Source organism: Drosophila obscura, unplaced genomic scaffold, assembly GCF_018151105.1.
Source record: "Drosophila obscura isolate BZ-5 IFL unplaced genomic scaffold, ASM1815110v1 contig_56, whole genome shotgun sequence".
Taxonomy (NCBI): Eukaryota; Metazoa; Arthropoda; class Insecta; order Diptera; family Drosophilidae; genus Drosophila; species Drosophila obscura.
Window position 1 is genome coordinate 342,232 of NW_024542846.1, and position 16,039 is coordinate 358,270.

Below are 16,039 nucleotides of genomic sequence, written 5' to 3' on the forward strand. Positions count from 1 at the left end.
CGGGAGGCGCCACCGAGTATTCGGTGACGTCTCCCCATGAGTGCAGGAAGACCATATGATAGTTCTTGGCGATTTCAATTTGCCAGGTACTGTTTGGTCTTCGGTAAACGAGTCTAATAGCCTTGTGCCCATGTCACTACATGACTTTATCGACGGCTTGCTAGACCCCTATCCCTGTCTCAAGTCAACCATATGAAAAATTCCTTGGGTCGATTGCTTGATCTGTGCTTTGTCTTGGATCCGACCATAGCGTTGTTAACCCGAGCCCTCCCGCTCACTATACCTGAAGACTCCTACCATCCTACATTCGAAGTGTCAGTCGATATTGGCCCTACTGTATTGGATCGAATGGGTAGGCTATCTAAACGTTTCCGCTGCATTCGTAAAGCCGAGTTTACGAAGCTTAGTAACCTCATTAGGGATTTTGATTGGGCCGCTCTGTACTTGTGCACTGACGTTATGAAAGGCACAAACATTTTTCAGAATGCACTTGACACATTTTTTGATTCTTGTGTCCCACTTCCTTGTCCGGTTAGATCTGGGAAGTTGGTTCTCCCTCTTCTCTCTCTCGCTATTTAATAGCTCGGTCAAATTTCTCCGTTCTTAACGCTCAATGCTATAAAAATTACCTATCTCGATGTAGGATACGATTTTCACAGGACCCTAAACAGTTTTACAGCTTCGTAAATAGTAAGCGTAGAACGTCCGCACATCCATCCTAGCTATCATTTCTCAATATGTCAGCAAACAATAATCAGGAAATTGCCGATCTTTTTGCCAAATTTTTGCAAACAACCTATTCTCATGAAAGCTACTCTGGTCAGCCGTATCCATACAGTTTACCAAGGTCGAATGGCATTTTCAGCCCCTTGTTATATGAAAGCTCACTGCTTCATGATCTTCGACTAGTTAAGCCGGTGTTTTCACCAGGTCCCGACGGAGTTCCCGGCTGTGTACTTAGGTACTGTGCCGACGCTCTGTGTGGACCCCTGTATAAACTATTCACCCTTTCCATTAACTCTTCATGCTTCCCCCCCATCTGGAAGGAATCTGTTATTATTCCGCTCCATAAGAAAGGTAGCAAGTCTGATGCAAATAATTATAGAGGTATATCTAAGTTATCCACTATTCCCAAAATGTTTGAAAAAATTTTAGCTCCGCATTTGCAACATCTCTGAAAATCACTTATATCTCCGTCTCAGCACGGATTTATAAGTCGGCGATCAACAACCGCCAATTTATTAGAGTTCTTTTATCATTAAAGGCTTGAAAGGTAACTTGCAACTTTACACTGATTTCAGTAAAGCATTCGTTTCTGTAAACCATTCCCTTCTAGCACAAAAACTTGACCTTTTAGGGTTTCCGCCTAATCTTTTGAGATGGGTTTCTAGCTACCTTCGCTCTAGGTCTCAAAGAGTCCTCTTCAAAAACTCCTTCTCTTCACCTGTTAAGGTTACTTCTGGAGTACCACAGGGCAGCCATCTAGGCCCCCTACTATTCACACTCTTTATTAATGACCTGCCTTCAGTATTCAAAAACTCTCGAGTACTCATGTATGCGGATGATGTTAAACTCTGCGTCCAGTATATGGTGCACCCAGTGCAAAGTACAACAGGAGCGTAGCCTTAACTGCGTGGCCTTAACTGGGATGCAAGTGGGAGACGGCCATCTTACCCTCGTAGATTGCTTTTAATAAACCTTCCAACCTTAGTTAGTCGTAGAAAAATGCTTGGGGTGATTTTTATGCACATCCTGATCAAAAGTGACGTAGATAGCCCTGACTTGTTGAGCCGCATAAACTTTACGGTTCCTATTAGATCTACTAGAAACTTCATTCCTTTGTTCCTTCCGCTTTGTAGATTCAATTATTCCTTGCACGAACCATTTATGGTCCTATGCTCGGACTTCAATTCCCTCTACCATATAATATCCACCACTAATTCCCTTCCTCTTCTTAAATCACTAATACTTACATACCTTTACCGCAATTAGTACAATTTCTTAGCAATCTTTGCATGTTTAGCTCTTTAAGTTGTGTTTAGCTTTAATTTTCCTCGAATTTTAGTCTAACACCTATCTTTCCTGCATGATCGGTTCGGTAACACGCATCGCGCGTCAAGCGGCAGCGCCCCTCGGTCGGTTGGCGGGAGGAGGGGCTGCGTTTCTGCCTGGGTTCCGCGCGTAACAGGCTTCGGCTTGGTGTCGCATGGGCCACTTGATGGTGCAGTCATTGCATATCAACGTCCCGAGAGATAAAAACAAGAGGGGACAGACGAACGGACAGACAGACATGGCTATATCGACTTGGCTATTGATCAAGACAGAACGAAAGACTGGAAGTGGCTCAAAAATAGTTTTGAAAGTGGTGAGGTGCGGCACTACTATTTCAATGTTCGCAGATGTATATACAAACTTTATTTTGTCGAAAACGCTTTCTTCTGTGCGTTACACACATCCACGTCGACCATAAATCTAATATACCCCTTAACAGTTCGAGTACGGGTAGAAAAACTTTGCCCCAAATTTTGTTGCATAGTTTTTCGAAGTGCCGAAAATAATTTTCAAAATTTCGTGTTAAATTTAAAGCAGCTGACGCGAAATATATTTTAAATCATCAATAATACTTGAAACAATCATGTATTTTATCTTAAGCAAAGGACAATCCAACTCTGGAGCACCCAACAATCATCAAGGAAACTCTACATTACCACTAATTAACTTGCCAGAACTAAAAGATGTATGTACTGTACAAAAAATGTATACAACAATAATATAAATATATATATATTTGCTTACAAGGATCAGCTGTCAAGTGAACAAACAAAAGCATCGGCATCTGGAGCTCAATGGGTGTGTTCAGTAAATGTTGCTGAGTTTCGAAGCTTAGTCAAAACCCTCGTCGGTGGAGTTAAAACAATTACATGGGGTTTTTTTAATTCAAAAGTAAGTTAACAATTTATTTTCAAATTGTATTTTTTTCTAATATCTTTTACAGTTTCAGATTACTGATACAAGTCTTGTTACGCAAGAAAAGCTTTTTAATCCAGAGATTTTATGTGTATATATTGACTTAGTTCATTTTGCAATGGAGGCTTTAGATATTTATACAATTAACGTTAATCCAAACCAACAGCGGACTTCAGGATTAATATCTAGAAGTAAAGAAGAAAAAGAAGTTTTGGAGCATTTCAGTGGCATTGTAAGTGAAAAAGGATTAAGCACCACATGTCCGATTTATATTTTGATTTTTAATGATTTGATGATTGATTTTAATGGGTTCGAAATAGCCTTCTTCCAAACCAACCATTTTTAACTAATTCCAAGTATTTGTGGTAGTAAGACATTCTAATGTGGATCAGCAAATTTCTTTTCAGTTTTTAAGCTATTTTATTTTATTTAAAAACAAAAATTTGGATGTGTCATAGAGTGACTTACATAAATCACACTAGTCGACAAAACTGAAGTTTTTTTTTCTGCTTCGAACCTAGCCCACTTTTTCTGTTAGGTTTGGAGCTTTGAAATTATTTGATTAGTCTAACTATCTTACAGTTGGTTGTAATAAACTTTATCATTCTGAAAAGCATATCAACGCAGCTATAGACGTAAACATTTAGAGATTTCAGCTTACCATTTGGGAAATATTAATCTTTGAAATCCAAAAAATATGATTTTTGTTTGGTACTTTCTTCAAAATTTTGACTTTGCATTCGAAAAGTCGAAAAAAATTATATCTGGTGTCCTTATATTTTTTGTATATAGGTACAAAAAATTTACAGTTTTAGGGAAGAACTTATTTTCCAAACCATCTAGTTACCCCTACTCAAAAAGAGTTAAGGGGTATATTGTGTTGGTGGTATGGAGAATGAATCGTTTCCGACCCCATAAAGTATTTATATTCTTGATCAGCATCAATAGCCGAGTTGATATAGCCATGTCTGTCCGTCAGTCCGACTTGATGAGCGCCTAGATCTCAGAGACTATAAAAGCTACCCCAACCAAATTTTGTTTCCAGACAGACTCATGTGATATCACACTGCTAAAGTGTATTTTAAAATTTCGCCCCGCCCCTTCCACCACGTCAAAGGACGAAAATCTGAGGCATCCACAATTTTTAAAGATACCAGAAAAATAAAACCGTAATATCGTAGAGAATGACCATATCTACCAGATTACCGAATCTGAATCAGATCGAAAATTATTATAGCCACAGTAAAAAAATTAATTTGCAGTGGCTACCCCCACCTCCTCCTGCGCTGGTGACGCTACTTATTCTCTTTCTCGCTCGCACACACTCTGCCCTGTGCAGTGCGCAACCTTTCGCAGAGAAGATGAAGAATCTACATTGTAGATGTATAATATACATTTCAGATGTAGAATATTAGATGTAGATTAGGCTGGGACAAACAATTTTTTTTTCGAAACTTAAACGTTTTGTTAGCTTGAATTTAATAGTAATTTAGATGTTTTTAATTTTTTTTTTTTTTTTTTAGAGGTTGCTACCGAATTTTACAAAAAATTGTAATCAAGAATATTTATCGATCTAGAAGCCAAACGGGTCCGAACCGCAAAAAGGGCTTTAAAACTTATGTAGAAGAATATTCATAAAACATGTAAAAAAAAAACTCTGGAAAACTAAGGAATATATTTTTTTTAATTTCAAGTAGAAAAACAGCCAAAAACAAGAAGGAACGTACGAGTCGCTTCTGGGGACGCGACTCTACTTATACCCGTACTCAGTCAGTAAATACATTTTTGAGCATATGATTTTTTAGAATTTTAGAATCCAAAAAAAATTTTACATTTTACATTTTTTTTACTACATCTGCTATCTACATCTACAATGTATATTCTACATCTCCTCCGCTAGGGGTTGCTCGCGCACTGAACGCGGCAGAGTGTGCGAGCGAGCAGGAAAATGAGTTGTTTGATCATAGGCATGAGGGGGCAGGGGAAGCAACTGAAAATTAATTTCTTCATTTTGGCTACAATTATGATCCGATCTGATTTAGATTCGGCAATCTGGTAGATATGGTCATTCTCTACGATACTGCGCTTTCAGTTGTATCGTATCTTTAAAATGTGATTGCCACAGATTTTCGTCCTTTATGAAGGCGGAAGGGGGTGTGGCGAAATTTTGAAATACACTTGTAGCAGTGTGATACCACATGAGTCTGGAAACCAAATTTGATTACCATAACTCTTATAGTCTCTGAGATCCAGGCGCTCAACAAGACGGACGAACGGACAGACAGACAGACATAGCTATATCGACTCGGCTATTGATGCTGATCAAGAATATATATACTTTATGGGGTCGGAAACGTTTCCTTCTCTGCGTTACACACATCCACTTTTACCACAAATCCAATATACCCCTTAACTCTTTGTAGCTGCACTTTAACGTCTGGAAGATTTCACGCTTTCAAGTTCAAATTGGATTTTTTAGGTATTTTTGACTTAAAAACTCGGATATTCTGATGGAAGTCAGAACTACACTGATAGAAACAGAGTTATATCCTTTTCTATGAATATCTAGAAGGGAAAAAGGTATAATTTGTGCGGGACCTGCACCAGGACCAGGATTTCAACATTTGACCATAACAGTTATTTATGTATATCTATCCACAACAAGGCTTAGGTATAAGGAACAATAACAAGGTATAGGACCACAACATTTACAGCCCCAATTGGACATGAACAGATAGGATATATGTTGGAGATATATCCATACCTAGGACTCGGTAAAACCAAAACTACAGGTCCTTTTTGTTTTCTGCAATCCCATTTTGGCAGTTTGACCAGCAACGGAATTTTTTAGGTAAAATGAGTTTTGAGGCTGCAACTTGGCCGTTTATCCATTGATTCTTACAAACGATACCTCAAACGACGCCTAATTAATGCGTCCATCTAAAACCTAAAACGCCAAGCCAAAACCAAGAAATATTTTTTTGTCGACTTTTCCTGAGTTTTTAAAGTAAAAAATACCGCAAAAAAATTATCAAATTTGAATATGAAAGCTTAAAATCTTCCAGACGTTAAGCTGCGTCAAAACTGCAATGCTATATGCAACCAGATATAAGATACATAAGTTATGTGGAAAATAGAAGCACTACCTCTGAAAAAAGCATCAGAAAAAGTAAATTTGGGCCACAGCGGAAAAAAATTTAAATTTTATCGAGTAGTGCAAGGAAGGATAGGAACAAATATACTTACACAAATTGCAATTTTTTCAGAAAACAAATTTTCATACAAAAATGTATAAAAATAAAATCTATCATAAAATGTTCTGTTCTACAGAATGACACAAAATTAAATAAGCGTTCAAACATACATTTTAATAACAAATTAGAGCTTTTTTTTGATTAAAAACTAATTTTCGAGGAACCTACTTATAAAAAAGTAAAAACTTTGTATAGAAACAACGCCACATACTCTAGCTATCATTTAAAAACAACCGCTTGCAATTTGCTGCACGCGCTGCGGAGAAATGAAATAGGCGTTCAAAAACACACTTTTTTTTACCAAATTTAAGATTTTTTTGATTAGGAACCTATTTATATTTGTTGCACGCGTTGCGGAGATTACACACGGATTTTTTGTATAAATTTATAGTATTGATATAAAAATTTTATTTTTTCGTAATGTTTTCTGTAGATTCGGTTTATATGTACAATTTGAGGGTGCTACAACTCGTTTTGATAAAAACTAATGAGCTCTGAAAAGCTAATGAATCCAGCTACCAATCGGACTTGAAAACTTTGTAGCTTAAGATTTTTGTATGGGAAATATTATTAATTTTGCGCCTTATGTGTGATAATATGATCAATATTCTAAGCTAGACTTCCAGATATGAATAAGATAGTTTTAGTCCGGTCATATCCTCATTAAGGGAGAATGGATCGACAATATTCGCATACGTATGTATATATAATATAATTAATTATTTTGAACTTTTATTGTTTATTTAACAGTTCCTTATGATGCATTCGCAGAACTTTCAAGAAATATTTGCGACTACAATCAATTTTTTGGTGGAGAGGATCTATAAAAATCAATCCCTTCAAGTAATAGCAAACTCGTTCTTAGCTAATCCAACAACATCGCCGCTTTTTGCCACAGTTTTGGTGGAATATCTTTTGGAAAAAATGGAAGAAATGGGATCAAACGTTGAGCGATCTAATTTGTATCTACGGTTATTTAAACTAGTATTTGGAAGTGTCAGTCTCTTTCCTGTCGAAAACGAACAGATGTTACGCCCGCATCTGCACAAAATAGTTATCCGCTCAATGGAATTGGCATTGATTTCTGATGAGCCTTACAACTATTTTTTACTACTTAGGGCATTGTTTAGATCTATAGGTGGCGGCAGTCATGACTTACTATACCAAGAATTTTTACCCCTATTACCAAATTTATTGGAAGGTCTAAATCGATTACAAAGTGGATTTCATAAGCAACATATGCGCGATCTTTTTGTGGAGCTTTGTTTGACTGTACCCGTTCGACTGTCATCTTTACTGCCTTATTTACCAATGTTAATGGATCCATTAGTTTCTGCTTTAAATGGTTCACCTACTTTAATCAGTCAGGTAAGTTTTGAACATTTATAAACCTACAAACAAAGAGAAAGTCATTTTATGTTAGATAATGTAGACTAATTTATTTTTTGATTGAATTCGCATTGAAAAGTTTGATATTTTTTGTGATAAACCTATATAGTACATACATACATATAACTATTTATTGTACAAACTAATTTTCGGATACAACATAAATGAACAAATTTCCGTGAAAAAAAAAATAAGTAAAATAAATAAAATGCTATAAAAAATCGATGCTGTGCGGTAAATAAGAATTTCAAATATCGGACAAAACGAGACTCGTTTCGATTTGTGTAAGAAAATGCTTCAAATGGTGTAAAATATTTACACAAGTGAAAAAAAAAACGAAACACTTTCAGAAAGTATAGAGTGGTCAACTGTTTATGGACGCCGAAAGCGGCTGTAAATTATTGTTTTAGAGATTCTACCGTCTGACTGCCAAAAAAGCTATGAAATATTTTAAAATTTTTAAATAGGTACCTATATATCAACATTCGTGGAGAATATTTTTAAAAACAATAAAAAAATACTGCCAGTAACAGCTACCGTCATGGAAGTAGTAGTGCCGCACCTCATCACCTTCAGGACTGTTTTTAAGACGTTTGCAGTATTCAAAATTTAACATGTAATAACATTTTTGATAGACACGAATGTAAACAATAGAAAAATCCCGTTGCAATTGCATTCCATTTTCTTGTTTGTCATGACTTTAGACAACTACCCATGAAATCTGATTTTCACAGAAATAGTAATGTTGGGTATAAATATTTAACAAAAATTAAAAAACAACAAATTAATTTAAAAAAGTCACCATCAGTAATTTTATTTCAGCTATTGAATATTTTGATGAAATTTTTCGAAATAGCGGTAGAGAAGAGGAGACCTATGAGTTAGACTAAAAACTACAGGCAGGAGGTATAAAGGAGTTGAAAACTAAGTTGTGTTCACTCTCACTATTGTATTCAACTCAATTATTTATAAGAAGTAGACTGACAGTCGATTTTGTATGCATAAAACTTCTCTTTTAGTGGATGGTGGAAGATGGACCGACCATACCTGCAACAAAAATGAAAAAAATGATTTATCGTTCTGTCAGTGATGGGACAGATCGGAGAAGATTGATTACATATTATGTAACTGAAGAAGTCCCTGACCTGTGTCACAGTGACAAAAAATACTTTATTCTGATGATAGTAAAGGTGTATTATTTTGTTTTCTATTGTTAACATTCCTGTATATATTACAAGTCAGATTTAGAATACTGGAAGTGACTCAAAAACGGTACTGAAAGTGGTGATATGCGGCCCTACTATTTTCATGACCATAGCTGTATTTAAAGCATCAAGGAATTTATATGCATTTTTGCTTTTACAAGTATGAGAACATTTATCTGTTTCATAGGCGAATCCAATTTTTTGGGTGCTTATCCGAGAGAATATAACGTCTTAGAAAAATAATATATATATCTATATATACATCTAACTAAAAATGCATGTGTTTTTACAATTTAATAACGCTATAATTTCTAATTTTAGGGCCTAAGAACATTGGAACTCTGTGTTGACAATTTGCAGCCTGATTTTTTATATGATCATATACAACCAGTTCGAGCAGCTTTGATGCAAGCCCTTTGGAAAACATTAAGAAATCAAGACAATGCCGCCCTTGTTGCCTTTCGCGTTCTAGGAAAATTTGGAGGTGGCAATCGCAAAATGATGGTGGAACCACAGACTTTACATTATGATCAAAACGAAAAACCAATAATTTCCATTATAACATATTTTCAAGAATATGAAACTCCAATCGAATTTCCCGTGGACGAAGCGATTCATTCTGCATTTAAAGCATTAGGGTCAAATTGTACTGATCAGTTTTATAGGCGTCAAAGCTGGGAAGTAATTAGATGCTTTTTAGCAGCGTTTATTAGTTTGGATGATGAGAAACATACGTTGCTAAAACTGTTTACCCATGCGGATTTTGTCGAAAGCAATATAATGAATTGGTCAATATTTCAACATAAAGTTGAAGAAGTAAGTGTGCGTGGAACTCATCAGACTGCTCTTATTGGAATGTTAGTAGCTTCAGCCACGAAAGACTTGCGAGATTCTGTTTGCCCGGTAATGGCTGCTGTTGTGAGACATTATACAATGGTTGCAATTGCACAACAGGCGGGTCCATTTCCTCAAAAGGGGTACCAAGCCTCTAATGGCATTGATCCCATGGTTCTAATCGATGCATTAGCTGCTTGCATGGGTCACGAAGAAAAGGAATTATGCAAACCTGGCATAGCTTGCATGGGAATAATTCTTGACACTGCTACAAACATAATGGGGAATAAAGAAAGAGCGTGTAGATTACCTTTAATCCAGTATTTGGCAGAAAAAATGACATCCCTATGCTATGATCGCCCTTGGTATTCAAAGGTCGGTGGCTGTCAAGCCATTCAGTTTTTATGCAAACATATGTCTCTGCGTGCTCTATATCAACATCTCTTCAACTTTTTGAAAGCCTTCATGTTTGTGTTAATGGACTTAGAAGGTGATGTTTCCAATGGGGCCATCGAAATTACAAAAAACTATATGAAGACCATGTTGGAAATTTGCTTAAGCCCTATTAGTGTAAGTTATAAAAATGATGATCTGAAAGATTTGCAAACAAAGGCCACATATGAAGTTATTCATGAGCTAGTTCGACATATTACAAGTCCTAACGGGATTGTAAGAGAGGAATCCATGATACTCTTAAAGCATATCGGGGCAATCCAATCTAAAACAGTTTCGGAGGTTATGGACCCACATAAAGATGTACTCGCTGATATAATACCACCGAAAAAACATTTATTGAGACATCAACCAGCCAATGCACAAATAGGATTAATGGATGGAAACACGTTTTGTACCACTTTGGAGCCACGACTTTTTACGATTGGTAAGTGCGAAAACATTGATGATGATTCTACACCTTAACAGTGGAATACGATTTTAAACAAGACTTTACAACGCAGACTCTGAAACGACTTCAGAAGACCGGGGTAGCGTCGGTTACCAGGCTGTATAGAAATTCGGGAATCATATCTTTATTATTTTAATGTTATTGTTTTAATATATACCCGTACTCGAAGAATTAAAGGGTATATTGTATTTGTGGTAAAATTGGATATGTGCAACGCAGAGAAGGAAACATTTCCAACTCCATAAAGTATACATATTCTTGATCAGCATCAATAGCCGAGTCGATATAGTCGTGTCTGTCTGTCCGTCCCGATGAGCACCTAGATTTCAGAGACAGAAAGAACTAGAGCAACCAAATTTTGTTTCCAAACTCATGTGATATCACACTGCCACAAGTGCATTTCAAAATTTCGCCCCACCCCCACGAAGGACGAAAATCTGTGCTAGCCGTAAATTTTAAAGATACGATATTACTAAAAACACAGCATCGTAGTGAATGACCATATCTATAAGATTGCCGATCTAGTACAGATCGGATCATACTTAAAGCCAGAATGAAGAAATTCATTTTAAGTTTCTTACCCCGCACCCCTCTGCGCTGCAGACGCTACTTATTCTCTTTCTCGCTTTCACAAACTTTGCCCTGCACAGTCCACAGCCGGTTCTTGAGTTAGTTTACGTTGTCCTTAGAACTTGGGCATCGGCAAGGCCATATCTTATGGGCATAGGAAAATGAGCTTCCGCTCATATACACGTGTATAACATTGCTTGGTACCAATACTATGTTCCATTTTGCTTGCTGTCTATGCACACAAAACGCATCCCAAAATATGAGAATTTTTGAGTGCCGATCACTGTACTAAGAGCACCCGAAACCCACTGTAATAAGGGTACACCCAACCCGAAGGCAAACCTAGGCTATATAGTGGTACTCCAGAAGTTTCTAGGAACTCCTCACAAATATCTATATTTATCTATATCATCTATATTTCGTTATTATGGCAGCTATATGATTGTGACCAAATCTTTATAAAAAAACTAGCGGACCCGGCGAACGTTGTCTCGCCCCATTTTAACGCCTTCAGATAAACTTCAGATTGATAATAAAAAAAATAGTTTAAATACAATGGCTCTGGCAGAAGAGTTATAACGGGCAATTTTACCTTTCCACCAGCTCAGCATATACCGGGGGCTTCCGATTGAATCTTTAAAGCATTGCAAATCCTGGCATACGACATACAATGAACCGATATCAACGCAGCGAAGATCTTGATAGGCTATTGCGCAATCGTATTCGAAAGCAGCGCGATTCAAGTCCACTGGTCGAATTCGAGGTGGTAATTGTGCAGCGCGAACCAGTGAACTTCTGTACGTTCCTCTTGCGTTAGATTAATAGAAAAATTCCGATTAGTTATTTCACGACGTGTACGTCGTCCAAGGTTTGATCGTCTAATAGCAGGCATATTGTAACTCAATTGATGAATAATATTAATTAATCTTGACAATATCTTCGCCTACTTCTCAGGCATTAGTCAAGCACATAACTCAACTGATGAATAATGAACTCATCTTCAACTATGACAATTGGCTCTTCGCCTACTTCCATAAAAAAAAACAAATACAAAATCACTTTTTTCACGATCGTAACTTGCTTTTTCCAAAATTTTCGTTCGTAAAATATTCTCTTGGCAAATACGAACAACTGAAGAATATTAGAGCCAAATCGGCCCAGCCGTTCTAAAAATCAATTTTGTTTCGTGCCCAGCCGTTCTCACGTGATGATGCCTATACATTTTTATCTCTCCATTTTTATATAGACTTATGGACAAAATAATAGGTGTGCTTTTTTCTCAACTTTTAATTTCTAATTCATATCTTTTCTAATCTCAACAAATCAAAGTTTTTTCAAATCTTATATTAATTTTCTTTGAATAAAAAGTAAAAACAGTTTCACAGACCCTTTAATTTACAAGAAAATTAAATATTTCCTTAAATCCGTCAATTTTGGCTGGACACAATAATAGGTGTACGACGCAAAAAATTAACCTTAATAATTAACCCTAAGATAATTATTTGGTTGCAGAAGGTAAAGTATTAGAAAAACAAATGCCTTAAAACCGGAAAAATAGGTGAAACTCGGGGAGAACCCAGAAAATCATCACCTAAGACCGACGATCGCTCGGTTCAGTTGGTCAAACGCGACCCGTTCAAGTCTTCCAGGGCGATTGCCAACGAAATTGAGAATGTTGTGTCATCACGGACCGTTCGGCGACGATTGGCAAAAGCAAACCTACCGGGTAGGATTGCTCGCAGGGTTCCTTTGCTTCGTTCGGCAAATTTACAGATGAGGAAAAAATGTGCACTATATCGTAGAACCTGGTGCGGACCGGAGGGTGAGAAAAAATGGCTTAATATCCTCCGGAGTGACGAAACCAAGATAAATTGATTTGGAAATGATGCCAAAAGGAATGTTCGTCGTCCGAAAGGCAAAGAGTTCCAGGTACACATGTAAAACTGTGAAAAATGGAGGTGGTAGCCTAATGGTATGGGGCTGCTTTTCATGGTATGGTGTGGTCCGAATTGACGGAATAATGGACAAATTCGTATACACCGTATTGGAGACGGTGATGCTACCATATGCCGAGAATATTATGGAAGTCCCAGCAGGATAATGACCCGATGCACGCCTCTCGATTAGTAAAGGATTTGTTCCGAGAGCAAAGTGTGGATGTTCTTGGGTGGCCAAGTGAATCCCCGGACCTTAATCCAATCGAGAATCTCTGGGGTGAACTCAAAAGAGAGGTCGGAAAGACTTTTTGACAAAATAAAAATCAACTTTGGGATATTGTCCAAAGAGTCCAACATACCAATTGGAACTTGTCGCAATATCCTCCATGCCAAGACGAATGCAGAAAGTCCTGCAAAATAATGGCGGATATACCAGGTATTAGCTGCCAGACACTTAATCTTTATATATGTAAAAGAAAGTCGTGTCTGTTACAACACTTATAACTCGAGAACGGCTGGACCGATTGCCATGGTTTTTGATTTGCTGGATTTGTTTCCGTCCCGAATAGCAGAATACATCTTAAAAACTCGATATACGCAATGAATAGATGCATTTCAATAGATTTTGATTTTTTTATTACAAATATCGAGTTTTCATTGATTTTCTTTCTCCATGTCAAACATTTGTTGTCCAATCCTGTCAAATAGTCAAATTCCCGAAAATAATACCTAAGATTTATTCTACAGTAAAAAAATAAAATCATCGGAAAGGAACGGAATTTAGGGAATAAAAAATCAGTTTGGTGGTTTTATGCGAGTGCACATTTTAATAACAATGCCGCGTCCTAGAAGATCTAATCTTTCCCAGCGAAGCCGTAATGCAATTAGGCAACGGAATATCGTAAGTCAATTATATGATGGAGAACGAGAAATTGCACGAGAACAGCGCCGTGTTAGTATGGAGCAAAGAAGGGCCTTAATTCGTGCTTCTCAAACACAAGAGCAAAGAGAGGCAGCCCGTGAAACGGCTAGGTTAGAAAGGAGAAATCGTCGAGCTTATCGTACAGATGAACAGAGGAATAATCTTCGAAGTGCAAGAAGAAATGGTTCAAGTATTGATTTGAATCGAGCAGCGTTTCTGTATGATTGCACCATCGACTACAGCTTGCATCGTCTATCAAGTTGGTAGATATGTGAACTGCAATGAAGCAATTTGGCGTATATTTTCATTCACTATTCACGAACGTCATCCCACTGTTTTACATTTGGGGGCGCATCTAGAGAACGGTCAGAGAGTATATTTCACAGCGTCGAATGCTGCTCAACGTGCCGAAACACCTCCAGCGACAACACTGACCAGTTTCTTTGCGATTTGTCAAAGCGATCCGTTCGCACGAACTTTGATTTACTCAGAAATGCCATCGAAGAAATTTCAACGTCGGAAGCAAGGCGATGCAGTTCCTGGTCATCCAGATATGCGTTCTACTGATGCTCTTGGTCGTATTTACACAGCTCATCCGAAGAATGATGAATGTTTCTATTTGCGGTTGTTGCTGGTACATGTTCGAGGGCCAACATCATTTGAATCACTACGAACTGTTAATGGTATTGTGTGCCCCACATTTCGTGCAGCATGTCAAGAGCTAAATTTGCTTGAAAACGATACTCATTGGGACACGACAATCGCTGAAGCAATTATTTCTGCATCTCCAAGTCAGATACGCACATTATTTGCAATCATCATTTCAACATGCTTCCCATCGAACCCACGTGACCTGTGGAACAAAATACAAAGATAACATGTCAGATGATATTTTACATCGAATTCGCGTCAGCTCAAGAAATTCCGATCTTGAATGGGGGAATGAGGAGATCCATAACCAGACTTTGCTCTTGATCGAAGATATGTGTTACCTCATGTGCGGCAGTTTGTTAGTTAGGTTAGGAATGCCAGCGCCAGATCGCGGAATGAATGACGCATTTAATAGAGAATTGGAACGTGAACGTGAATATGATCCACATGAACTAATCCAATTAGTTCAAACGAATGTTCCTCTGTTGAATCCTAAGCAGAGGGAAGTCTATGATACACTGATTAATGCAATTGATGATGGAAATGGCGGCTTATTTTTTTTTGGATGCCCCCGGTGGAACTGGGAAGACATTCCTCATGTCATTGATTTTGGCCACTGTACGTGCGAGATCCGAAATTGCGGTAGCAATTGCTTCTTCTGGAATAGCGGCCACATTGTTAGACGGATGCCGTACGGCTCACTCAGCGTTAAAATTGCCATTAAACCTTCAAACTACTGAACAACCGACATGTAAAATTTCGAAACACTCCGCAATGGCCAAAGTTTTAGTAGCATCAAAAATCATCATATGGGACGAATGCACAATGGCGCACAAACGCGCATTGGAAGCACTAGACCGAACATTAAAAGATCTGCGAAATGACTCGAGATGTTTTGGTGGTGCAATGATTTTATTATCTGGCGATTTCCGACAAACACTACCAGTCATTCCAAGATCTACTGCTGCCGACGAAATAAACGCTTGCCTCAAAGCATCAAATCTGTGGCGAGAGTTGCATTGTTGAACGATCTATCTGCTGATGATTTCTCGAAGCAATTGCTGACTATCGGTAATGGCCGTGTTCCTGTTGACAAATCGAGCGGTTTGATTTCATTTCCTCCAAATTTTTGCAATTTCGTATCATCAAAAGAAGAGCTTATCAACAAAGTATTCCCGGATATCATTGCTAACCACAAAACCACACAGCGAGCAATTTTGGTTGCTAAAAATAAAGATGTAGATGACCTCAATTTTATAATTCAAAATCAAATCGTAGGTACTCTGTACCTACTTTTTAACAAACGAAGAAGAAGCCACTAATTATCCAACTGAATTTTTAAACTCCTTGGATGTGCCTGGTTTACCACCGCACAATTTAAAACTTAAAGTTGGCTCGGTAGTCAT

General features: G+C 37.6%; 1 protein-coding gene across 3 annotated transcripts in view; it reads left to right on the forward strand.

Moving 5' to 3' along the window:
- Positions 1–6,996, forward strand: part of LOC111076208 (transcription-associated protein 1) — an 83,005-nt gene extending 76,009 nt beyond the window's left edge. The window contains exons 8-9 of one of the 3 annotated variants that reach the window (XM_022369895.2): positions 2,658–2,737; positions 2,806–2,898. In XM_022369895.2, coding sequence (XP_022225587.1) covers positions 2,658–2,718 — 61 coding nt within the window. In that variant the 3' untranslated portion in view covers positions 2,719–2,737; positions 2,806–2,898. Of the gene's footprint in view, positions 1–2,657; positions 2,738–2,799; positions 2,899–6,971 lie in introns of those variants that run through there. The other 2 variants (XM_022369894.2, XM_022369896.2) reach the window with 2 other exon arrangements.
- The last annotated feature ends 9,043 nt before the right edge of the window (positions 6,997–16,039 follow it).